The sequence below is a fragment of the Hibiscus syriacus genome, unplaced genomic scaffold, assembly GCF_006381635.1.
Source record: "Hibiscus syriacus cultivar Baekdansim isolate YM2019G1 unplaced genomic scaffold, ASM638163v2 tig00110458_pilon, whole genome shotgun sequence".
Lineage (NCBI taxonomy): Eukaryota > Viridiplantae > Streptophyta > Magnoliopsida > Malvales > Malvaceae > Hibiscus > Hibiscus syriacus.
In genome coordinates, this window is record NW_024062745.1 from 1209489 (window position 1) to 1236151 (window position 26663).

The 26663-nt window shown below is 32.8% G+C and overlaps 1 protein-coding gene across 1 annotated transcript; it reads left to right on the top strand.

Annotated features, from left to right (window-relative positions):
• Positions 1–23248: 23248 nt before the first annotated feature.
• On the top strand, positions 23249–24766 carry LOC120126608 (eugenol synthase 1-like). Its single transcript, XM_039144763.1, has 5 exons — positions 23249–23501; positions 23593–23727; positions 23964–24201; positions 24275–24478; positions 24566–24766. Exons 1-5 carry the CDS (start codon positions 23319–23321, stop codon positions 24730–24732), a joined length of 927 nt encoding a protein of 308 aa, XP_039000694.1. The 5' UTR covers positions 23249–23318; the 3' UTR covers positions 24733–24766.
• The last annotated feature ends 1897 nt before the right edge of the window (positions 24767–26663 follow it).

Here is a 26663-nt window from a genome sequence, read left to right on the forward strand (position 1 = left end):
CCGAACTTTCCAGCCCGTACCTTTTCAACCCCTGAACCCGACTCTAGCCTCCGTTTCACCATGAAAAGCTTCAACCTCCCCAAATTAAAGATTGACTCTTCGATTTCTTCATCTTTGGATTTCCATGGTTCATCAAATATATTTCATTCTAAAAAAAATTATTTCAATACTCATTGAAGATTTTTTTTAATTTAATATTTTTGTCACGTTGATAAAAGTGCATCTTATAGAATGCGTCTTTGAAAGAGTGTACTGTAAGACAAGTTTTCTACTTATGTGACAACAATACAAACACATATTGACTGAAATGAAGGAAAAAATTTTGAGGGATGAAAATTAATAAAAAACGATTTGAATTTTGTTAAAAAAAACTTATGGAACGAGCACGAGTATGAGTACGAGTAACGTGGGATTTGAGAAGTTAGTTGGGGTTTTCAAATCTCTTATTGTTTAAATATGTACGTTTTCAGTGTTTAACATATAAATTTTTAAATATGTATTTATTAAGTGGTTGAAAAATAGGTTAATAGTACACAGGCGTCATCGTCACCTAGTTTGACTCACGCTTGTTCTTATACTTGTGTAATTACGTGTCCTCAATATGCACAACACATGTTTGTTCTTTTTGGACAAAATTTACGCTCTTTTTTTATTATATACTTTGCCTCCCCCTTTTCCTTTCCTTCCAGCTCGACCAGACTAAGATAAGCAAAAGGTACTTCCTGCAAAATGCATCTTTTATCACATCAACGAAAGCTGTTTTCTTCAAAGTTTTCTTTCTATACAAGGTGATGAAATGTGTCGATATTTTATTAGTTGAAAAAATATTAAAAGTTATCATTGAGTAATGATGTAAAAAATAAAAATATTTTAAAAATATCATATCATGTCACGTCACGTCAATCATTATTAAGATTTTAATAATCAAAATAAAATCAAAATTTAATATTAAATATAATTTTAAAAAATAAATTAATTAAATAACTGAAATAAAATTAAAATAATAATTGAGCGACTATATACATAATTTAACATAATGTTATTGAAATATTAAATATAAAAATCTTAAAATTGTTCCAAAATGAAAAATCTAAGTCCCAAAACAAATAAATTAATAAATTTAAAGTATTTATCTTTCTCTTATTTAATTAAAAATAGTTTTCAAATTTATATAAATATAAATTAATATGCTCTAACTTAAAAATTAGTCATATTGTTTGTTGATAATATTTTGACTTAACATATTTTTTTAATGTAACTTTAAATTCATTAGACTTTATTCGGATCCAAATTTATTTTACTTGATTCGATTAAAAAATTAAAATATATTAAACTCGCAAAATATGACTTGTCAATTAAACTAATTTAAATTCTCTCAATCTTATTAAATACTCATCTTTATCAAGAAACTTCAAAAACTCAAAACATTCTTTCACCAAGCCACAAATTTTGATCCAATAATTTGATTAAGTCTTAAATAGGTTAATATGAATATTAGTCTCTCAATCATTTGACAATGAATGATCAATCACCCTGCTGCAGTCGTTGGTGTTCGAGCCGATGACCTATAAGAACAATAACGATTACTTTAACCACTGAAATAAATTAATACGTGCACAATTATACAAAATATTGAAAATGAATCAAATGAGTTTACAACATAAATCGCTAATATAAGAGTTCCACAAATAATAAATGCCCAACTGAAGTAAATAAGCACAACACTGAAAAATGACGATGATGGGAACTCCCTCAAAGATGTCTATATGTTGACTCGAACAATATCGATATCTAACTACCTATAAGGAGCAATAATTTGACCATTAAGCTTTACAGAGCTCAATAACACATTTACTTGATAAAAACAACTTGAAACATATAATGCAATTACATTGAACATAAACATTGTTGGGAAATTTGATAATTTTAGAACTTTGAATGAGAAAATGATCCAAACATTGTTGAGTAAAATGTGCAACCAATTGTTGGTTTGTACATGTGAACGTGCACGATGTGGATAATGTGAATGTTCGAACCGGTCAAGCTCTTTGTGAGCTTGCGGATATTTTAACCCAAAGGTGAAATATTTTTTACTCAAATAGAGTATATTTTTTCAAAATTTATTTTGGAATTAAAAGGATAAATATTAGGTTTAAGGGTCACGACTGCCCCTGTAGTAGACCAAATTTATCAATTTCACCCTACCATATTTCCACATCAATTTTACCTTCGAAGTTGTTTAATTTCATCAATGTCTACCTTTGACAGTCTTGACTAACAGAATCGTTAGCTTCTGCTGAGGTGGACGTCAATTGTTTCCACCCCAGATAATATTATTGATGTGTCTATTTGATAACGTGGCAATTATTAAAAAATAAATAAAAAATATTTTAAATATTAACTATCCTGTTATTTCTCTATAAATCTCCAACCTAAAATTATTCCCCTCAAGTTTTCTCTTTTTCCTTCAATTCAATCGACCAAACCGAGTTTCCTTTCACTCTTTTTTGAGAAAGTTTGATTTCTTTCTAGTTAATTTGTGAGTTTGTCTAATCTGGGTCGATGACGGAATTCGAAATAACGATGCGAAATCATCATCGGGGTCGATGTTCTTGAATCGCTCGTTTTACGATGCATGCAAAATCAGCTGAATCGGATGCCTCCAAAGTTCATCTTCTTCTCAACAACCCATTGTCTCTTAGTCGAGAAGCTTTCATTTCCAAAATCTACAATTCAATCGATTCAGTCAAAGGTAAAGTCAAAAGACTTTGCAATTTATTCGAATTTGCGAAATCTTCAACCGGTTCAAATGAACATTCTTCAAAGGCTGTTTTAAGACCCACGAAACCAATTGGGTATTGTCCAAAGGATTGTTACGCTGTTAGGACGATTAAATAGGGTTTAGAATTTTGGTTGATGAACGAGATATTTATATGGATTCAGTTTATAGGAAAGAGTTGCAAAGCGTTTTGAGAAAGAATAATCCATGTTTGCCTCGGGTTTTTATAAAGGAAAAGTATGATGTTGGTGCTGAAGTGATTAAAAGCATGTTTGAAGTCGGAGAATTGGCTAAGATTCTTGATGATTTCCCTAGGATACAACCTGAGCCTGTTTGTGATTGTTGTAGGGATGTCCGGTTTATGCCTTGTGGGAATTGTAGTGGGAGTCGAAAATTGTTCGATGAAATGAAGGGTTGCTTAAATTATTTATTTATTTATTTAATAATTGTTGTAACATCCTTAAATACCGGGTTGGTGATTAAAGTGTAAGATTTTTAAATTCAATGACCAAATTAAATAAATTGAAAAAAATGAAGGAATTAATTGAAATATATTGTGTAGGATGAATTAATAAGTGAAGGAGAATGAAAGGGGCAAAAAGATCATTGATCAAAGGATGGAATAAAATAATAATTTGGGGTTATTTTATAACCATGTGGAGCATGTGTTTTGGAAACAAAAGTTTCCAGAGATATTTCTCATCTCTATCTTCTTCTTCCCCAAACGTGAAACCTAAGTTCAAGATAAGAATCTGAATCTTGGTTGTTTTTTTTTAATTTTTGGTTTAGTAATGAAAGTTTAGATGTTATATAAGCTAAAGGAAAGCTTATATGACATCAAAACAACAAGATGAGTGTTTTAGAGATGGATTTGAAGAATGAGTTTTTAGACGAAATTTTGATATGGATGAGTTTTTGAAGTTTGAATAAGATTTTTGACTTGTCAAGATGTTAATTAAGGAATATGGAGTGTTAGAATTGGATTTAAAACATGTTGAAAAATTTGGTATGATTCTTAGCTTTAAGAATTTGAATAAAGTATTGGAGATAATAAGGTGTGTGAATGATAGAAGTTAGTTAAAATAGTTGTAGTTGAATTTAGTTGTATGAAAGGAGTTTTGTATGAGGGAATTCAGTGATGGGTTGATGAATTTTTGGGTGAAAATTTCCAGAACGTAATAGGGGAACCGATACCCCTACAGTAGGGAACCAATTCCCCCTAAAGAAAAAATGAAATATTAATTCCTTAAATTTGTTTAAGCTATTAGAGGTTAATTGCAATGTTTAGGATTTTGATAATTGACTCAGAAATTATGTTTATGTAGATATCGAGCCTAAACGAGTTCCGAAACAATGGACAAGTAAGATCGATCGAGGAAAAGGCAAAGAGATATAGGTGAGTACATATGTATTGCATGATTATAGAAATATATTCAGTTCTAGACTTGTGATAAGTCTAGATTTTATATCTTGATACATGATTACATTCTGTATTATGATACATGGTATGAATTCATATTATATGCATTATGTGACATGAATATGCAGGAAAAGTTATATGAGCTATGTGATAAAGGTAAGAATTTACATGTCTACGTGATATAAACTACGTGAAATGTAAAAGCCCATGTTATATAGATGAGAACTATAGGTATAGTTGGCATGCCAAGAGTAGAAGGTCTACGCGGTCCTTCGTGATAAATTCTACGTGGTCCTTCGGGACATATATGTATTCTTTGGAACAAGTATGAGGTCTTTTGAGGCACCTACTTGATCCTTGGTATATGTATATGATTCTTAAGGAATTTCTATATGGTCCTTATGGATAATCTTACATGGCATTACGGTGCATTTCTATGCGGTCCTTCGGGACAAATTATACGTGGCACTTCGGTGCAATTTATACGAGCTGTGGTGATAGCATAGTGCACAACCTCACAGTACTCACATACCTCGGGTTCTCAGTATTGTATCATGGGCTATTGAATCTATTGAACTTATTAGTATGAATTCATGATGGTTAGTTTGATGAGATTATTGGTAAGATACATTGTTATGCAGCTTACATGGATTGTATATATATGATTTCATTACATTTTATCTTATTATGACATCATTATTATATTTCATTGTTATTATTATTATGCCTTACTAAGTCTATGACTTAGCGTGTAAGTGATTTACACGTAGGTACCAGGAACCAAGAATAGTAGAAATAGGAGTGGCAAGAACAATAACACTGCTAGGAGATCAGATCAGAAGTAACAGATAAAGTATGTATTTTGATTGTATATAGTATGTTGGCATGTAAGAAATGTTTTAGTACGAACGATCTGATCGACTTTTCTAATGTTTTAAACGTACATATGTAAATAGAAATTTTGTATAACAATGAAAGGCTAAATTTTAAGAGTGTATGTATATTTTACGGAAGTACTGTAGCAGGGGAATCGGTACCCTGTAACAGGGAATCGGTTTCCCAATTCAATTCTGGAAAATTTTAACATTCGGGGTACTGTAGCAGGGTATTGTTCACAGTACTGTTCATTCCTATTCATAATACTGTTTATACCGTATTTTACTGTTCATAAAAGTATATTTTCTTAAATTGGTTATAACGAACACAATTTAGTAATATATGATCGTATTTTCTTAATATAAGTTCAAATGTTTTGAAATTTTGTAAGAATATCATTTTTTACAGTTAATGTGACATTTAATGGTATCAGAGTTAAGGTTTAGTCGATTCTCGGCATAAACCAGAGTCTAGAGTGTTTTATAAGGTATACATGCCAACAAAATAGTGAAAACTTCTGATCTGATAAAATAATGAGTATGTTGTTTTGCTAATAGAATGATATGTTTATTCTTATTAGATGTCCGGGCATGATAGTTCTAGAAGTGATGCGGGAGATGATCGACCCGCTGAAAGCAATAATTCACCTTCCCTTGCTAGGCAAGGTGAAGAACATGCACCTTCTGGAGTGTCTGTAGCTGATCAAGATGTGTTCTTTAGAACGTTAGATGCGGTATTGACGCGTTTCCAACCTCCTACTCTATCAACTCCCATAGTAAATGTAGCAAAGAAATTGAGAGGATTAGGAGATTCCAAATTTAAGGAAGAGGTCGAAGAAGGTTCGGTTTCTACGGATCTTTGGCTAAATGATTTGAAAATCATGCTAGATGGTCTCCACTTTTCTGAAGTGGAAAAGCTGGATGGAGCTGTGTCTTTACTTAGAGGACAAGCTAGAATTTGGTGGACGAATGTCACCATGAGGATGTCAAGTGATCAAGTAACTTGGTCTCTGTTCTTGAAAGAGTTTAAGCATAAATACATTGGAGATCAATTCATCAGGCAAATGAAGTATGAGTTTATGAATTTGTAGCAGATGAATCGCTCCGTATACGAATATGAATGTGAATTTAATAAGTTGAGTCGATTTTCTTCGGAGCTTGTGACTACAAAGAAAGATGCTTGTGAATGGTTTGTGGAGGGCTTGCGCCTTAGATTGAAAGAGATACTAATAGTATTGAATTTTTCCTCATTTGAAGAGGTGATTAATAGTGCTAAAGCTCTTGAAAGATCTCAGAATGAGAGATTTGGGGACTCAAGAGTTCAGACATCTAAGAAGACTGGTGTTTCTTCAAGCACACCACCACCAAAAAGAGGAACTGATTCAAGATTCTGACCTCAAGCTAGATCAGAATCAATTACATCCTCTGTTAGAGGAGCAAGTCAGATGAGAGCTCGACAGACGCAATATGTGGGATCTGGTACTGGGAGAGCCACTCAAGATCAAGCGAGACAATGTCAGCACTATGGGAAAAATCATTTTGGAACATGCCGAATAACTTCTGGAGTCTGTTTTCGATGCAGAGATGCTAGACATTTTATCTGGGATTGTCCATTAATGGTTGATGAGTCTGCACCATCTGAAAGAAATGTTTCTGTTTCATAGCGAGGACGAGGAAAAGGTAGAGGTAGAGGGGGGAATCAATCTAAACCCTCTACGTAACTTGAAATTCGCTCTACTACACGGGTATACAATTTAAAGACAAGTGAAGACCATGATGATCCCGATATTATAGCAGGTACTTTCCAACTGTATGATAGATTAATATTGGTGTTGATTGATCCGGGTTCCAGTTATTCTTATATTACCAGTAAATTAGTGAAGGAATTGAGAATCCCATTAGAAGCTACGAGTAATGAGGTGATAGTAACTAACCCTATAGGGCACAGTGCTCGGGTAAACAAGGTCTGCAAGGGATGTCCCATAAGGATTCAGGGAATTGAATTTCCTGCTAATTTAATAGAACTACCCTTTGATGAGTTTGAAGTAATTTTGGGAATGGATTGGTTGTTTCGTTATTATGGGAATGTGGATTGTAGATTGAAAAGAGTAACGTTGAGAAGTCCAGAAGGTATAGAAGTCATTAGATTTAGTGAAGGATGTAACTCATTGGAAAATGTAATCTCAGTGATGACGACAAAGAAGTTACTGCTACAGGGATGTCAAGGATTCATTGCTAATGTGCTGGATGTTAGAACCAAGGAGAAAAGAATTGAAGAAATTCCCATAGTCACAGAGTTTTCCGACGTATTTCCTACAGGATTACCGAGTTTGCCTCCAGACAGAGAGGTAGAATTCTAGATTGAAATAATGCCTGGAACCACGCCTATTGCTATGGCTCCATACAAAATGGCTCCAAAAGAATTGCAAGAGTTAAAGATACAGTTACAGGAGTTGTTAGATAAAGGATTTATAAGACCAACTGTCTCACCGTGGGGAGCTCCAGTGTTGTTTGTCAAAAACAAGGATGAATCAATGCGTCTTTGCATTGATTATAGGCAACTTAATAAGGTGACCATCAAGAACAAGTATCCACTTTCCCGAATTAACGATTTATTTGATCAATTAAAGGGAGCTTTAGTGTTCTCGAAAATTGATCTACATTCGGGTTACCATCAATTGAATATTTAAGATAAAGATATTCCGAAAATGGCTTTTCGAACGAGATATGGTCATTATGAGTTTATCGTGATGCCATTCGGAGTTACAAATTCACCCGCTGCTTTTATGGATCTCATGAATAGAATATTCCAACCATATTTGGATCAATTCATGGTAGTGTTCATTGACGATATTCTAGTGTATTCAAAGTCCAAATAAGAACATAGTTCACACTTGACGAATATGTTACAGATTTTACGAGAAAATAATCTTTATGCTAAACTCTCTAAATGTGAATTCTGGTTGAATGAAGTGACGTTCCTTGGACATGTGATTTATGCAGAAATAATTCGAGTGAATCCTCAAAAGATTAAAGCCATTTTAAAGTGGGAAGTTCCAAAGAATATGTCAGAAGTCCGGAGTTTTCTGGGGTTAACTGGTTATTACCGAAGATTCATTAAAAACTTTTCAATAATAACATTACCCCTAACCAAGTTATTGAGGAAAGAGGTAAAAGTTGCTTGGACTCTGAAATGTCAGGAATGTTTTGAAAAGTTAAAGAAGATTTTGACAGAAGCTCTAGTGTTAGTCCAATTGAATCTGGTAAGAATTTTGTGGTGTACAGTGACGTGTCCCATAATGGATTGGGATGTGTGTTAATGTAATAAGGAAAAGTGGTAGCGTATGCATCCAGGTAATTGAAACCACATGAAAAGAATTATCAAACTCATGAATTAGAAATGGATGTTGTAGCGTTTGCTCTCAAGATTTGGCGTCACTACTTATATGGAGAAAGTTGTTAGTTGTATACGGATCATAAGAGTTTGAAGTATCTGATGACTCAAGAAGAACTTAATTTGAGGCAAAGGAGATGGGTTGATTTTTTAAAAGATTATGATGTGATAATTAACTATCATCCCGGAAAGACTAACGTGGTAGTAGATGCTTTGAGCAGAAAAACGTTTGCAGCTTTACGAGCTATGGATGCAAGCTTATCTTTAACTGGAGACGGTGGTCTATGTGCAGAGTTAAAGATTAAACCAACGTGGTTGGATCGAATTGGAGAATTACAAAATATAGTTGGAATGTGTTTAAAAACAATAGAGCAAGTAAAGAATAAAGAGATTAAAGATTTTGAGGTTAAGTCGGATGGAAATTTGTATTATAAAGGAAGAATTGTGATACCCGACAATGAGGATTTGAAAAAAGATTTATTGACAGAGGCTCATTGCAGTCCATTGACGATGCATCCGAGTGAAACTAAGATGTATATGGATTTGAAGGACATATATTGATGGCCAGGGATGAAACGAAGCATCACCGAATTTGTGTATAAGTGCTTAGTATGTCAACAAGTCAAAGCCGAACATCAAGTTCTGTCAGGATTATTGAAACCTCTTTCTATTCCACAATGGAAATAGGAAAATGTGACGATGGATTTTGTTTCGGGGTTACCTTTGACTCCGAACAAAAGAGATTCAATATGGGTGATTGTTGATCAATTGACTAAGTCAGCGCATTTTCTTCCGATTAGAACAGATTTCTCTATGGAAAATTATGCAAAGTTGTACATTAAAGAAATTATTAGATTACATGGAGTGCTTGTTTCTATAGTTTCTGATCGAAACCCTCGATTTACTTCAAGATTCTAGAAATCCCTACATGAAGCGTTGGGAACTCGCTTAAATTTTAGTACATCTTTTCATCCTCAGACTGATGGACAATCAGAGAGGACGATTCAAATCTTGGAAGATATGTTGAGAGCATACGTAATTGAGTTCAAAGTGTCGTGGGAGAAGTATTTACCACTGGCAGAGTTCGCTTACAACAATAGTTATCATTCCAGTATCAAGATGGCACCCTATGAGGCTTTATATGGAAGAAAATGTCGTATGCCATTAAACTGGTATGAACTCAAAGATCGAAGTGTCCTTGGTCCGGATTTGATTCAAGATGTGGAAAAGAAAGTTCGAGAAATTCAGAATAATCTCAAAGTGGCATTTGATCGAAAAAAGTCCTATTTTGATCTTAAAAGGAAAGAGATTGAATTTGAAGTTGGAGATAAAGTTTTCTTGAAAGTATCTCCTTGGAAGAAAGTATTACGGTTTGGTCGGAAAGGAAAGTTAAGTCATCCGTTTATTGGACCTTATGAAATTGTAAAGATAGTAGGACTTGTGGCATATCAACTAGCTTTGCCACCTGAAATGGAAAAAATACATGATGTCTTTCAAGTTTTAATGCTTCGAAGATATAGATCTGATCCCTCTCATATCGTAATACCAGAAAAGATTGAGGTTCAACCTGACCTGACTTATTAAGAAGAACCTGTTGAAAACATTTTGATGTTTCGATATAAAAAATTAAGTTAAATGAATTTTAAGATTTTACAAAACATTTTCTAAGTATATTCGATGTAATTATTCGAATATCAAAATATTACTCCAAGTCTTTCAAAGTTCATTTTAATCCTTACTAAAGTGTAAAATTGTGTTTTATACTTACACTATTTTAAAACAATTTTACAAAGTTTTTCGAGCCTTAATCGAGCCAAAAATATTTTCTTTTTAAAGGGTTTCAAGAAAAATCAGATTGTCCAGGGGTACAGATTCCCCCCAGGGGGTATCGATTCCCCAGGAACAGATTCCCCCCAGGGGTATCGATTCCCCGGGTACAGATTCCCCCTGCATGGTTTGGCTCCGAGAAATAACAGATTACTCGGAGGGAACCGATTCCCCCCTTGAGGGTACCGATTCCCTCACTGTTCATCAGCCCAACGGTCATAATATTTGAATATTATGAAGGGGTATTGATTCCCTATGAAGGGATACCGATTCCCCCCATTCTGGGCAGCCTATTTTTACAGAAAAATCATTCCCAAACGGCTCCAAAACATCCCCAACGGTTAGATATGACTTCAAACACATTCCAAGCTATAAATACAAGCTAAGGACACTTGAAGAAGAAAAGAGAACAACTATCCAAGCAATCAAACACAAGAGAAGAGTTTTTCAATCTTATTTCATCTTTCTCTTGTAAATATTTTGTTCTTGTGAGCTCAATCTTGTAAACACCTACCTTAGAGAGGTTTTCTTGTTTACATTTCTTATCCTTTTGTAAAGGGGAAAGGTTCTAGCTAATCCCGTGTAAAAGCTAGGGAAATGTTCTAGTTTATCCCGGAAAAACTAGGGAGTTTGTAAGGTTACTCTTTATCCTCAAAAGAAAGAACAAATTAGTGAATTTGTTGGAAAATCCTTGGTGAGGAGCTAAGGTAGTGGACGTAGACTTTGATTAAGAAAGTCGAACCACTATAAATCGCTGTGCAATTCTCTATCTTTCAATCTCCTTACACCCTAAACACAAAACCGTTCCGACCCCTCTTTGCAAACCGTTCTGATTGTCGATTCGAGCTTCCGATCCTAACAGAACCGGTACAAATATTAACTCACGAGATGAAGCAACTGAGGAATAAGACTATTCCTTTGGTCAAAGTTTGATGGAGAAATCACAAGATAAAGGAAGCAACGTGGGAACGTGAAGATGATATTCAGCATCAGTACCCCCATTTGTTTGCATAATGAAAATTTGAGGACGAATATTTTTAAGGGAGAGATTTATAACATCCTTAATACCGGGTTGATGATTAAAGTGTAAAATTTTTAAATTCAATGACCAAATTAAATAAATTGAAAAAATGAAGGAATTAATTGAAATATATTGTGTAAGATGAATTAATAAGTGAAGGAGAATGAAAGGGGCAAAAAGGTCATTGATCAAAGGATGAAATAAAATAATAATTTGGGGTTATTTTATAGCCATGTGGAGCATGTGTTTGGAAACAAAAGTTTCCAGAGATATTTCTCATCTCTATCTTCTTATTCCCCAAACGTGAAACCTAAGCTCAAGATAAGAATCTGAATCTTGGTTGTTTCTTTAATTTTTGGTTTAGTAATGAAAGTTTGGATGATATAAGCTAAATGAAAGCTTAAATGACATTAAAACAACAAGATAAGTGTTTTAGAGATGGATTTGAAGAATGGGTTTTTAGAAGAAATTTTGATATGGATGAGTTTTTGAAGTTTGAATAAAAATTTTGACTTGTCAAGAGGTTAATTAAGGAATATGGAGTGTTAGAATTGGATTTAAAACATGTTGAAAAATTTGGTATGATTCTTAGCTTTAAGAATTTGAATGAAGTATTGGAGATAATAAGGTGTGTGAATGATAGAAGTTAGTTAAAATGGTTGTAGTTGAATTTAGTTGTATGAAAGGAGTTTTGTATGAGGGAATTCAGTGATGGGTTGATGAATTTTTGGGTGAAAATTTCCAAAACGTAATAGGGGAACCGATACCCCCACAGTAGGGAACCGATTCCCCCTAAAGAAAAAATGAAATATTAATTCCTTAAATTTGTTTAAGCTATTAGAGGTTAATTGCAAGGTTTAGGATTTTGATAATTGTTTCGAAAATTATGTTTATGTAGATATCGAGCCTAAACGTGTTCCGGAACAAGGGACAAATAAGATCGATCGAGGAAAAGGCAAAAAGATATAGGTGAGTGCATATGTATAACATGATTATAGAAATATATTCAGTTCTAGACTTGTGATAAGTCTAGATTTTATATCTTGATACATTATTATATTCTGTATTATGATACATGATATAAATTCATATTATATGCATTATGTGACATGAATATGCAGGAAAAGTTATATGAGTTATGTGATAAAGGTAATAATTTACATGTCTACATGATATAAACTACGCGAAATGTAAAAGCCCATGTTATGTAGATGAGAACTATAGGTATAGTTGGCATGCCAAGAGTAGAGGGTCTACGCGGTCCTTCGGGACAAATTCTACGTGGTCCTTCGGGACAAATTCTACGTGGTCCTTCGGGACATATATGTATTCTTTGGATCATGTATGAGGTCTTTTGAGACACCTACTTGATTCTTGGTATATGTATATGATTCTTAAGGAATTTCTATGTGGTCCTTATGGATAATCTTACATGGCACTACGGTGCATTTCTACGCGGTCCTTCGGTACAAATTATGCATAGCACTTCGGTGCAATTTATACGAGCTGTGGTGACAGCATAGTGCACAACCTCACAGTACTCACATACCTCGGGTTCTCAGTATTGTATCATGGGCTATTGAATCTATTGAACTTATTAGTATGAATTCATGATGGTTAATTTGATGAGATTATTAGTAAGTTACATTGTTATGCAACTTTCATGGATTGTATATATATGATTTCATTACATTTTATCTTATTTTGGCATCATCATTATATTTCATTGTTATTATTATTATTATGCCTCACTAAGTCTATGACTTAGCGTGTAAGTGATTTACACGTAGGTACCAGGAACCAAGAATAGTAGAAATAGGAGTGGTAAGAACAACAACACTGCTAGGAGATCAGATCAGAAGTAACTGATAAAGTATGTATTTTGATTGTATATAGTATGTTGGCATGTAAGAAATGTTTTAGTACGAACGCTCTGATCGACTTTTCTAATGTTTTAAACGTATATATGTAAATGGAAATTTTGTATAATAATGAAAGGCTAAATTTTAATGAAAGGCTAAATTTTAAGAGTGTATGTATATTTTACGGAAGTACTGTAGCAGTACTGTAGCAGGGGAATTGATACCCTGTAGTAGGGAATCGGTTCCCTAATTCAATTCTGGAAAATTTTAACATTTGAGGTACTGTAGCAGGATATTGTTCACGATACTGTTCATTACTATTCACGGTACTGTTTATACTGTATTTTACTGTTCATAAAAGTATATTTTCTTAAATTGGTTATAACGAACACAATTCAACAATATATGATCGTATTTTCTTAATATAAGTTCAAATGTTTTGAAATTTTGTAAGAATATCGTTTTTAAAAGTTAATGTGACATCTCAGATTCGTATCCGGGTCGGGTACGGGTTGGGGTATTACAATTGTCATGTCATCAACTAGACCCGTCAACAATATTATCTGAGGTGGAAACAGCTGGCGTCCACCTCAACAGAAACTAACAATTCTGTTATTCAAGACGGTCAAAGGTAGACATTGATGAAAATAAATAACTTCGAGAGAAAAATTGATGTGAAAATATGATATGGACGAAATTAATAAATTCAGTCTACTACAAAGGCAACAGTGAACTTTAAGCCTAAATATTAAAAGGTTCTTTTATTAAAAACAATAATTTTAGAAATTGCTTGATTGCTTGATTCTCATTTAGGCTTCATTAAGCCAAAAAGTTCCAATTGTTCACAATGTGAAATCCTATAAATACATTGTAAACCTACAAGGTTAAACACAATTCAAAGCAACTCAAAACTATTCAACAATTTTTTTCTCTCCTCTAGTATTTTTGGGTGACATACGAAGACAATGAATAGTTCATGATCTCGACAGTTGTGTTACTGTACGCTAATCATTTTGTTTTTGTATCCTGGGAGAAAGACTACCAAAATCTCAAGCACCTAGGAGTGGTCGAAAATCTGTCTTAATAAAATTGCATAGTTGCAGGTCTCAACCCGTTTCAAATCGATTGTTTCGTAAAATTTTTATTTTTCATTCCCTTTTTTAGATTATTTAATAGAATAATTTCTCATGTTATTAATCATTTTTTCTTGATTCATGTACACAAACTTTACGACAAGATCCTGCCGAGGAATTAAATGGTATTTCCCGTGACTCGTATGAATCAATTTTTTTAAAATAATATTTTTTATCATCTCAGATTGTTATACTTCTAACAATATTAAGATAGATCCTATCTTTTACCTTCTGGAAAAAATCTGAGACAATACGAAAATCTTGGAAAAATTGAGATAAGTAAATAAATTTGTTTTTGGGGTTTATAATGTCGTTTTAACGGGTTTTCTTAATTTCAAAGTGGAAAAATCTATTTAATAGAAATTGTCGTTAAAGTAACATTGGTTACTAAGTTTGAAACATTGTTTTTGTTCGATAATAAAAATCGAAAATATACGAGATTGATTTGAATCTACAAAATGGTACATGAGCTTTTTGCAAATTGTTTTGCAAACTCACGTAGGAATCAACTTGTGTAAATACACAAATGCAAGGTGATTAACGCAAGGTGACTAGCACATGGTGATTTGTCTTTTTTTGCAAATAGAAGAATAAATGTTATTCTTTATTTTATGATAAAAAAATTATATGTGGTTATTGACTATAAATGTAGAGCAATTAAAGAATCAATGTGATTCTTTCTATATTATTGTATTAGTGGGAAATATAATTATGGTAAGATTTCGTCCATAAAAGTGCACATGAGCATTATTCATGATACTATTTTTATGGTATTATTACCATATAACTTTTGGCCTATTAATATGGAATATTAAATATGGCATGAATAAAAATAATATCTTTATATTTATTGATTGTGTTTTGAAAACACTATAATTTTATTATTGTACTAATAATTTCTTTTGAGAAATTTTGTAGATACAAATGGATTCATAGTTTAATCCAAGACTTTTAATTATTGGGTTGCCAAAAGTAAAATCAAAGGATTAATTCTTTCCGATTATTGGATTACGAAAATTAAAATCAAATGATTAGTATCTTGTGATTATTGGGTTGGTAAAATTAAATGATCAATTCCTTTTGATTTCTGTTTGTTAAACAAAATGAAGTTGTTGTGATATATATGTTTCTGGTTTTAGTATTATCAATCCTTTTGGTTAACAAAATATAAAAGAAATAAATCATTGGATGATTTATTTCATTGTTAGAATCTTGCGTTGATTCTAGCTTCGTAAGGAAACTAAATAGTTAGATTTATTTCCTTGAGAATCCTGAATGATTATAACTTTCTAATAAAATTATATTGTTAAATTTATTTCTTTGATAATCTTGAATGATTCTAACTTTGTAAGAAAAATAAATAGTTGAATTTATTTTCTTGAGGATCTTGAATAATTTTATTTTTTAAAAGTATATAAAGTGGTTAATTTACTTTCCTAGGAATTTTGAAGGATACTATTGGGATTTTCGATGAAGCTCAAATTGATAACCTAATGATTGGCCAATAGGAGTTGAATTGGTTTTTGAGTTTAGGGAGTAAGGAGATTAAAAAGATAGACAATTAACACAAGGATTTATAGTGGTTCGACTTCTCAACCAAGTCTACATCCACTACCTTAGCTCCTCACTAAGGATTTTCTAACAAATTCACTAATTTGTTCTTTCTTTTTACAAGATCAAGAGATAACCTTTACACTCTATAGTTTTTCACAGACTTAGTAAGAACCAATCCTCTTTTCTCAAAGAAATGAAACGTAAACAAGAAAACCTCTATAAGGTAGGGTGTTTACAAGATTTAATCTCACAAGAAAACAATTGAAAGATTTACAATGAGCTCAAAAACACAAATATTTACAAGAGAAATGAAAATAGGAATGAAAAACTCTTATCTTGTGTTTGGCTTAAATAGGTGTTCTAACCCTTCTTCAAGTGTCCTCAACTTGTTTTTATATGTTGGAATGTGTTTGTGGTCGTTTCTAGCCGTTGGGGATGATTTGGAGCCGTTGGGGATTAATTGTCTACAAAATAAAACTGCCCAGTACAAGGAGTATCGGTACTCCTTTAATGAGTATCAATACTTCCTTTATAAATTTTAAATCAACTAGCCGTTACTTGATCAGTATCGATACTATGATCATGGTATCGATACTACTGTGTAAAGTAGTATCGGAACTCCTTTGAGCATCGGTACCTATTTTACATTCTGGAATTTGAGCAATTTGGAAAACACATAGTAGTATCGATACTATCTAGAGAGTAACGATACTCCTCTTACCTTTGGTATCGGTACCACATGAACAATATCGGTACTGTTCATATAGTATCGATACTGTAAGAACAATATCGGTACCTATTTACCCAGAAAAACATTTTGTGCTCAAATTCTATTTTAATGGACTTTGAATTATTTTTGAAAACTTTTAAAAACTTTGAACAAATTCAATTCAAGTCCAAAAATATTTTGCCTTAATTTGTTATATTAAAACATTATAAAACATGGTTCAACAATCTCTCCCTTTTTGATATAACAAAATATTTGAAAAATTGTTTTTGTCAAAACTCTCCCTTAATAAAATATTTAATGAAAAAGAGCAATATGTGGAAAATGTTAAAGCTCCCATTTTTTCATTCTTGAAATTCAAATTTTCAAACCTATACTTCTTCCCCTTTTTGTTATATAAAAAATAATTCAAATTTGATGGTCCAAAACAACAATGGAGAGTAAGTAAAAATTTTAGCATAAAATTATTTGAAAAATCAAAAGCTCCCCCTCAATAAATGCATTCCAAACAAAAAATTTGACTTTAAAAGCATGACACTTAAAAGACATTGAATTTCAACAAAGATGAACAAACAAGTTAGTATCACAAAAAATTCAATATATCTAAGTCTAAAATACTTTATGCAATACCAATTTATGTATTTAAGTGCATGTGCATAAAGCAATCCAAAAATGTTATGCATAAAAAAATGATATCAATTGTTAGAGAGATATCATTTGCAATAAATCATATGCATAAACATTTAAATTTAGGTCAAAAATTAAAATTTGTAAAAATAAAGCATTAAAAACCAATTTTAACCAAAATTCATTATGATGAACTAACATTTATAAAAACTCATTAAAGCTTTAGAAAATGTTCATCACAATTCTTTTTAACATACATGAGATAGAAAATATAAATCGTTTAAAATCAAAACTCATGCATGCATACAACAAATAGGCAATCAATGAATCAAAATAAAAAACATAAAGCTTGGAGGTTACCCATTCATTTTCAAGTGTGGATAGAGCATTTGAATATCTTCACTTTCATCACCATTGCTCCCACACACCTACAAGAGACATTTATTTGGATTTTGGTATCCAAATTGCTTTGGATCATTGGACGTTAGTTTCGAAGCCTCTTGTTCCCTTAGGAACTCATACTTCTCTAATTTTAAAAGATTTTCTTTTCTTTATAGTCAAATGACCATGAAAATGACAATGTGAGTATTTTATCATTATGTAACTGGATGAATTATTTAAAATGATTTCTTTTTCTTTTGTTAAGCTTTCAAGCTTAACTTTCAAATCAAAGCATTATTCTTAAAATTTTCAATTTTTATTTTTTAAAGCTCTAAATCATTTTTCAAAATTTCATTTTGATTTTCAAAATCTATTTTTGCTTTCAAAAGAAAATCGTTTTCAACTTTAAATTTTGAAATCATTTTCTTATATTTGGAATTTATGGTATCAAACTCTAAAAATAATTCATCGTATGCATTGTCGAAACGGTTTTTTTTCCGGAGGGGAAAGGGTTCCCGTTTGAAAAATAATTTTTGTAACAACTGGTTAGTGATAAAAACATGGTTCGATGAGTCACCACCAATATTTGATTAGAGTGTGATTGGACACCCAAAAAAATTTATTTTCCATTTTAATAAAATATTAATTTTAATTAAAACGACAACTTGCGGTATGCGTTACCAAAATTTGAGTTTGGGAGTCGGTTACGTGTGAGGAAGGATTAGCACTCCCACAACGCCCTAAATTGATACCTAGTCAATTAGTTAATTGTCTTTGCAATAAAATTTACAAGTTCGAGATTAATTTAATTTAAGATCCCCTAAGTAATATTATTTGAATTTTCAGATGAAACATGATAATATTTAATTATTTCCTATCGAGAAGAATCAACCTCTCATACCTTGAAGCAAGCGATTCTTATTCCAATCGAAATAAAAAAATATTAAAATTCCATTATAAAGTTCATTATTAATTCAAAATAATAACACCCAAAATAAAACAAATAAAAAGCATACATCAAGCAAACACAATTAATTAATTATTTTACCGATATTTAATGAGAGTAAGGATGTTCAATTATTTAAATATCTCGAGACGAAGCCTTAGATTCGTTCTAACAGTCTCTTCTTGATGAATTTAATTAAAAGAACATGGTCTTTTTCTCAATTCTCGAATTTTAAAAATGAAATCGATTCAATTCGTGTCACTAAATGGGATAGACTTTCATTTTAAAATTATCGAAAGTAACTCTGTAATACGTTAAGACAGTAACTTTACGAAAATATTAAAATGATAGAATATTACCCTTAGTCAATTTATTTTGATTCAAGTCAAGCAATGCTTATGAGGATATCATGCGTATTAATTAAAGAGAAAATAATTTTAATGACCGAAAATACCTTATAATATACGATTTTAACCAACTTTTTTGAATTTGTGAAAATAACCAACAAATTCGCAACGCGAACTCCAATTTCGCAACACAGTTTCCAAATTCACAATGCGATTTTCCAATTTTGCAACACAATTTCCAAATTCGCAACTCGATCTCAAATTCGCAACACATAATTAAAATTCGCATTGCGAATTTCAATTTAACAACACAGAATTGAAATTCGCGTTACAAATTTCACTATCGCAACAACACACCTTTCCTTTCGCAACACATGTTTGTCTCTCTCTCTCCCCCCCTCACTTTCGCAACAGCCCTCCTCAGCTCTTCCATGGTATCTCCCTCTCTCTATCTCCTTATTCTCTCTCTCCTTTCTTTCTATTTGCTGATGGGTTCCATAGTAGTTTCTTAATGGTGTTAGGTGTGTTGTTGCGATAGTGAAATCCGTAACGCGAATTTCAATTTTGTGTTGCTAAATTGAAATTCGCAAGCGAATTTCAATTCTGTGTTGTTAAATTGAAATTCGCAACGCGAATTTTAATTATGTATTGCGAATTTTAAATTCGAGTTGTGAATTTGGAAATTGTGTTGCGAAATTGGAAAACCGCATTACGAATTTGAAAAATCGCGTTGCGAATTTGGAAACTGTGTTGCGAAATTGGAGTTCGCGTTGCAAATTTGTTGGTTATTTTCGCAAATCCAAAAAAATTGGTTAAAATCATATATTATAAGGTATTTTTCGGTCACTAAAGTTATTTTCTCTTAATTAAAAGATGTCTTGTACATAATTTATATATCCAAATGAATGCAACTATATATGTAATTTATAAATATTTTCAAAAACTAATAATAACTAAATATGGCTAAGAGAATATACTTACACATTTTAATAAGAACATACAAAGGAAAGAAACACTAAACATATATTAATATATGCGTAGATAGAATGTAATATATACGTGAGGGACATATATAATAAATATAATTAATGTATATATATATATATATATATATAGTATAACACATGCTAAATAAAATAACATATATAATCTCATCCTTAATAAAATGGTCAAAGTAATTAAACATTCAAAATGCCATTCCAGCACATAATCCTCCTAAAATTAAGGCGAAAACAACGGGAACATTAAATTGACACTAAAAGACGAAAGCAAGAAATAATAAATTAATTTACACACAAACCAATCAAAATTTAAGAGTAAATTAACCAAATATTGAATCATAAAATGCATGAATATAAAAGGACACATATACAAAATTGGGTAAATTACACTAACAGTCACTACAGGTGACTAACATGCAAAAAATGCTAAAATAGGGGGAATAAATTGTGATTAGACCAAAAATTTTAAAACGTGAATATAAAAATGGGGAAATGACATAAACGATCCCCCAATGACCTATCTGTAAAAATGTGCGTAAGTTAGAGTGACTGAAGTACAATTTTCCCTTAACTTACCCCTATATATACCACTTTTATATTTTCTTTTCATTTGCAAGCTAGTTTAGAAAAAAAAAAAGGAGAGACTCTCTCTCAAATCCTTCAGCCGGCCCACTGTCGGCCAACCCAACTCGCCTTCGACCACCGTGTTCGGTGACCGAAAATTTCAAACTTTCCCAAACTCAACCAAAATGATCCCTTGGCTCTGATCTAACCCCCTAAACCTAGATATAGGGCTAAAATCTCCTAAAACCGACCCTAATCACCCAAACAAAGCTCGACCATTCGGCTTCTTACTTCCTCTGATGACCGGCAAAGATGATCGACTCTCCCTCAGATAAACTACTTAGATCTTCCTTAATATATATATATATATATATTATACATGCAAAAAGAATTTTTTTATTATAACATTCAAATAAATAATAATAATAATAATAGTACCTAAAAAACTCTTCTTTTATTGATTTCTTGTAGATCTGAAAAATCCCCTGTTACATTTTTGTTTTCTCCTGATTTTACAGCTTTTACCTTTTTTTCTCTAGTTTTTTTTGAAACAAAATGAGTGTGTTTGTCTTGGTCTTGATGTTTGACTTGTGGATCCAGTTGTGGCTGTCGATTGGCGGAGAAAGCTATGGTGGTGACGGATTCGATCTGGACCGTTGAATAGGTCCAGATCGGACGACTCTTGCGAGGCTTTGACATCATCCAAGGGGAAAACCATAACTAAGGGTTGATATGGGCCTTCCATCTTCAACTCGATCGAACGGCTAGGATTAGGTGGCTACCTTATAACATGATGAAACCCTAGCTGGTGTTGGGTTTTCAAATCATCTCGGGTCATATCGAACCGGGGCTAGATCTGGCTTTGGGTTTGGGTTAGATGACCCTTTGTAATTGGGCCCAACTTGGGTTGTTGTAATTGGATCTGAAAAATAAAAATATTAATTATTATTATTATTAATAGTAATATAATAATAATAATAATAATAATAATAATATCAAATGGGACGAAAAATGAGTGTCAACATTCATATTGTAACTCATTAAAAGAATATGAATTAGATTAATTTGAGTTAGAACATACATCAAGTGCACATTTGTTGGTTTTTCTTTCTTGTTTCCATGAAGTTCTTCGAGCTTATTCCAAAGCTCATTCACATTTGAACATGAAGAAACTCCTTCATAGATTTTGGGACCAAATGCACAAAACAACATGGGCATGGCCTTAGAATTTAGTTGAGCTTTCTTTTGTTCTTGGGCACTCCACTCCTCCTTCTTCTTCTTTGGAGAAGAGTAGTTGTTCTCGATCATCTCCCATGCATCAAGATCATTAGATTGGATGAATAACTTAATTAATTTCCTCCAATGACGGTAGTTGGCTCCATTGAAATATGAAGGCTTGTCGATCGGTTGTGAGTCTTCCATGTGGAACGAGCCAGATATTGAATCCATCTTATCGGTTGTGTCGGAAATGGATAGAGCTTCTTTAAGGATCGTCTCAAGGTTGTTAAACCTTCTAATAAGTTAAGCTCTGATACCAATTATTGGGATTTTCGATGAAGCTCAAATTGACAACCGAATGATTGGCCAAGAGGGGTTGAATTGGTTTTTGAGTGTAGGGAGTAAGGAAATTAAAAAGATAAACAATTGACACAAGGATTTATAGTGGTTTGACTTCTCAACCAAGTCTACACCCACTACCTTAACTCTTTATTAAGGATTTTCTAACAAATTCGCTAATTTGTTCTTTCTTTTTACAAGATCAAGAGATAACCTTTACACTCCCTAGCTTTTCACAGGCTTAGCTAGAACCAATCCCCTTTTCTCAAAGAATGAAATGTAAAAAAGAAAATCTCTCTAAGGTAAGGTCTTTACAAGATTTAAGCTCATAAGAAAATAATTGAAAGATTTACAATGAGCTCAAAAAGTACAAATATTTACAAGAGAAAGAAAAATAGGAGTGAAAAACTATTATCTTGTGTTTGATTGCTTGGATGGGTGTTCTAACTCTTTTTTAAGTGTCATCAACTTGTTTTTATAGGTTGGAATGTGTTTGTGGTCGTTTCTAACCGTTGTGGATTAATTCTCTACAAAATAAAATAGTCCAGTACAAGGAGTATCAATACTCCTTTAATGAGTATCAGTACTTCATTTATAATTTTTAAATCAACTAGTCCTTACTAGTTGTTGGGCTTCATCAGTATCGATACTATGATCATAATATCAATACTATTGTGTAAAGTAGTATCGATACTCTTTTGAGTATATGTATCTATTTTGCATTATAGAATTTGATCAATTTAGAAAACACATGGTAGAATCGATATTATCTAGATAGTATTGATACTTCTCTTACCTTTGTTATCGGTACCACATGAACAATATCGATACTGTTCATATAGTATCGATACTGTAAGAACAATATCGGTGCCTATTTATCCAGAAAAACATTTTGTGCTCAAATTCTATTTTAATAGACTTTGAATTATTTTTGAAAACTTTGAACAAATTCAATTCAAATCTAAAAACATTTTGCTTTAATTTGTTATGTCAAAACATTATAAAACATGGTTCGACAAATACAATTATGTAAAAGAAAATAAATTGAAACAAATCGTTGCATTTATTTTCTTATTTTTTAAGAATCTTATATGATTCTGATTTATAAAAAAAATCGTAGAATTTATTTATTTTATTATGTAAAAAAAAATCAATTCCGAATTTTGTAGAAGGCACCTCTCATTTCAACCATAAATAGTTGAATCATTTATCTGTCAAATTTCATTACAAAGAAATCATATAATCCAAACCTTCTTCTTTAGTATAACATAAATCTCGTTCCCGTACCAGAAGAAACTCATCAATGGCTGAGAAAAGCAAGGTTCTGATCATCGGAGGAACCGGATACATCGGAAAGTTCATCGTCGAAGCCAGTGCGAAAGAGGGTCACCCTACTTTTGCCCTAATAAGAGAGAGCACCATCTCCGACCCTGTCAAGGGTAAAATCGTCGAAAACTTCAAGAACTTAGGGGTCCAAATCTTGATCGTAAGTAGTCGTCGATCGTGTTCTTCACATAAATTGATTATGGCTGTGAAAAAAAAATTCTTTAATTTCATTTTGTGAGCATTTAATGCAGGGGGATCTATACGATCATGACAGTTTAGTTAAGGCAATAAAGCAGGTCGATGTGGTGATTTCAACCGTGGGTCAAATGCAGATTGCAGATCAAGTTAAGATCATTGTTGCCATTAAAGAAGCCGGGAATGTCAAGGTTGGTGTTTCTCCATTTCCATTTTTACTCAATTTATTCTGTCTATTATTTGCTGGTCTTCGGTACTTTGAAAATTTGGGTATGAATCATCTATGACAACACAAATTAAACAGTTTTAACTTTACATTTTTATGCTAACATATGAGATTTGAACACATTTTGGTAATTGGTGATCAAAGAAATTTGCAGCAATATAGCTGGTAACTAGCATTGTCCCAATTTCCTGATTTGATCAGAGATTTTTGCCATCGGAATTTGGAACGGACGTTGACTTGAATAACGCCATTGAGCCGGCGAAATCGGCATTCGGAATCAAGTCTCAAATCCGCCGTGCCATCGAGGCTGAAGGGATCCCTTACACGTATGTGCCTGCTAACTGCTTTGCAGGCCGTTTTCTTCCTACTTTGTCACAGCCAGGAGCCACATCTCCTCCAAGAGACAAGGTCGTTATCCAAGGCGATGGAAATGCTAAAGGTAAACAAAGCATTGATAATCTGAAAGTTAACCAATAGAGATTTAACAAAGCATCTGTAACCACCATTTGCAGCTGTTTTCAACGACGAATCTGATATCGGAACCTACACTATCAAAACCGTCGATGATCCAAGAACGTTGAACAAGACCCTCTTCATCAGGCCTCCCAAGAACACCTACTCATTCAATGAACTCGTCTCCCTGTGGGAGAAATTGATTGGCAAGACCATTGAGAAAACATACGTTCCAGAGGAACAACTTCTCAAACAGATCCAAGGTTGATAAAATCTCCTGGCTCTTATTTAGAATTTATTCATGCAATTCATGGAAATCTTATGCTTTGTAATTTATTCATGCATTGCAGAGTCTCCGATTCCAATCAATATTTTCTTGGCTATCAGTCACTCGATCTTTGTCAACGGTGACGGTGCCAACTTTGAGATCAAACCATCGATAGGATTCGAAGCTTCTGAGCTATACCATGAAGTGAAATACACCACTGTGGAAGAAATCCTCAGTCGTTTTGTTTGACAAAACCTGGAATTCGAACTGGATCTTTGTTATTGAACTAATAATTCAGAAACTGTGGTTTCTCCTTTGGTGTGCGTTCATAAGTTTATCATTACTATCATTCAACATTATGTCAACCATGTTATTGAACTAATAATTCAGAAACTGAGGGTTATTCTCTCTCTGAATCTCTTCTTCTTCGCTCTCCATCTCCTACTCTACTTTCGCCTCCTTTTCTCACCTCCCTATTTGTAAGCTTTGAACCAAGTCGAGCTAATATAGTCTTAAGTTCCTCATTGGTGATCGTGCCACTGTTATCAGTTCCATTTTTCAAACATTTGCTTCAGAACCTGAATTTCGAAGGCCAGAAATGCATCCAAACAAGTTTACTCAGTCTCTTAAGAAAAAAGGTAACAAAAAGACGGATTATATATTACCTTCTATATGCATTAAGGATGTTAGGGATGTAAAAGATGTGAGTTCTGTCATTGAATTACATCAAAAACCTATTCACAAGGATTTGTTGCCTCGTGCATGATGATTATCATACTTTGATAAGGTCAGTTCGTGCTTTCAGTTTCAAAGATTTGTTCAATGCATCACATTGTATATGCTGATGTGGCATTCAACTTGTAGATCCCTGAAAGTTGAGTTTAACACTGAAATGTGACATTCAACTTGTAGATTCTTGAAAGTTAGAGTTTAACATAGAAATGTGACCTTCAACTTGTAGATTCTTGAAAGTTAGAGAGTTTAACATTGAAAAACAATCCAGATGTAGAAAGAAATGCTTAACTATTGGAGGGACGAGTTTGGAACAGGCACCATTTTTTAGGTCAGAAATGTAAATTTTGTTGCATCTCTTTCAAGACTTCCATTGCTTGGATGTTAACTGAATCATGGAATATCTACCTAGAGAAGACTTAAACATATAGAACTACACCTTAGGGATTATATTGCTTTTATGATTATACAACACAGTATGTAGGAGTTATCATTATCTTTTCATGAACATTATTATCGCTACAAGTTGACCCTTCTTTTCTAATCAACCAATACTTAGGATTTCGAGTTTGAAGAGTTGGAAGAAGTATTGCAATACTACACTTCAAAATTACCACGGAATCGACACAAGGAAGATAGACCTGTTTACATTGATCGGCTAGGAAAAGCCCATCCAAGTAGGTTTATGTGTATCACCACCATCGATCGGTATATGAATATGAAGTACCATGCGCAAGAGTTTGAGAGACTTCTCTTGGAGAAGTTCACTGCTTGTTCGATTCCAGAAAAACAACAAATCTACTCAACAACTACTATATTGGCTGTGCAAGGACTGGTATTTGACTTTTATATTTGACATCATGAAGATCTAATATCATTAGATATAGCAATATGGCTGAATTGAAAACAGAAGGTGCAATTTAGACCCTGCATGAAATGAAAGAAACAAACATTTGCCTCAGACCCTTTTTTCATACCACCATGTCCTTGTCCACAACCTGGTTTTTTGAAGGGTTTTGGTGATGTACATACTGAGTGAAGTGCATGTTTGCGTACTAGAGCAGTGAAGTGTGGTGCAAGGTTGAAGCCGAAATGATAGAGGATGGGTGCAAGGTTGGTGGGGAGAAAATGGGTGGTGGAGAATTAAGATAAATGGGTGTGGAAGATACAAATGGATGATAGAAGATGTCATGTCATCACAGAGTTAACAATTAAACGGTAGATTGATAAAAGTATTAGTGTATATCATATTCTGTTATGTGTCAGTTGTAAAACTGTTATGGATCATTTATTATTCAATTGAAGTTAGTTGGGCTTGGGTTGCTAATAAATAGCCAATAGTAATATTTTATAACTAGACTTGTTTCAATGAAATTAAATACTCTGTTGATTTTTGTATTTTCCTCTTTTACTTTTTTAATTTTTTATGCTCTTATACACCGAATATC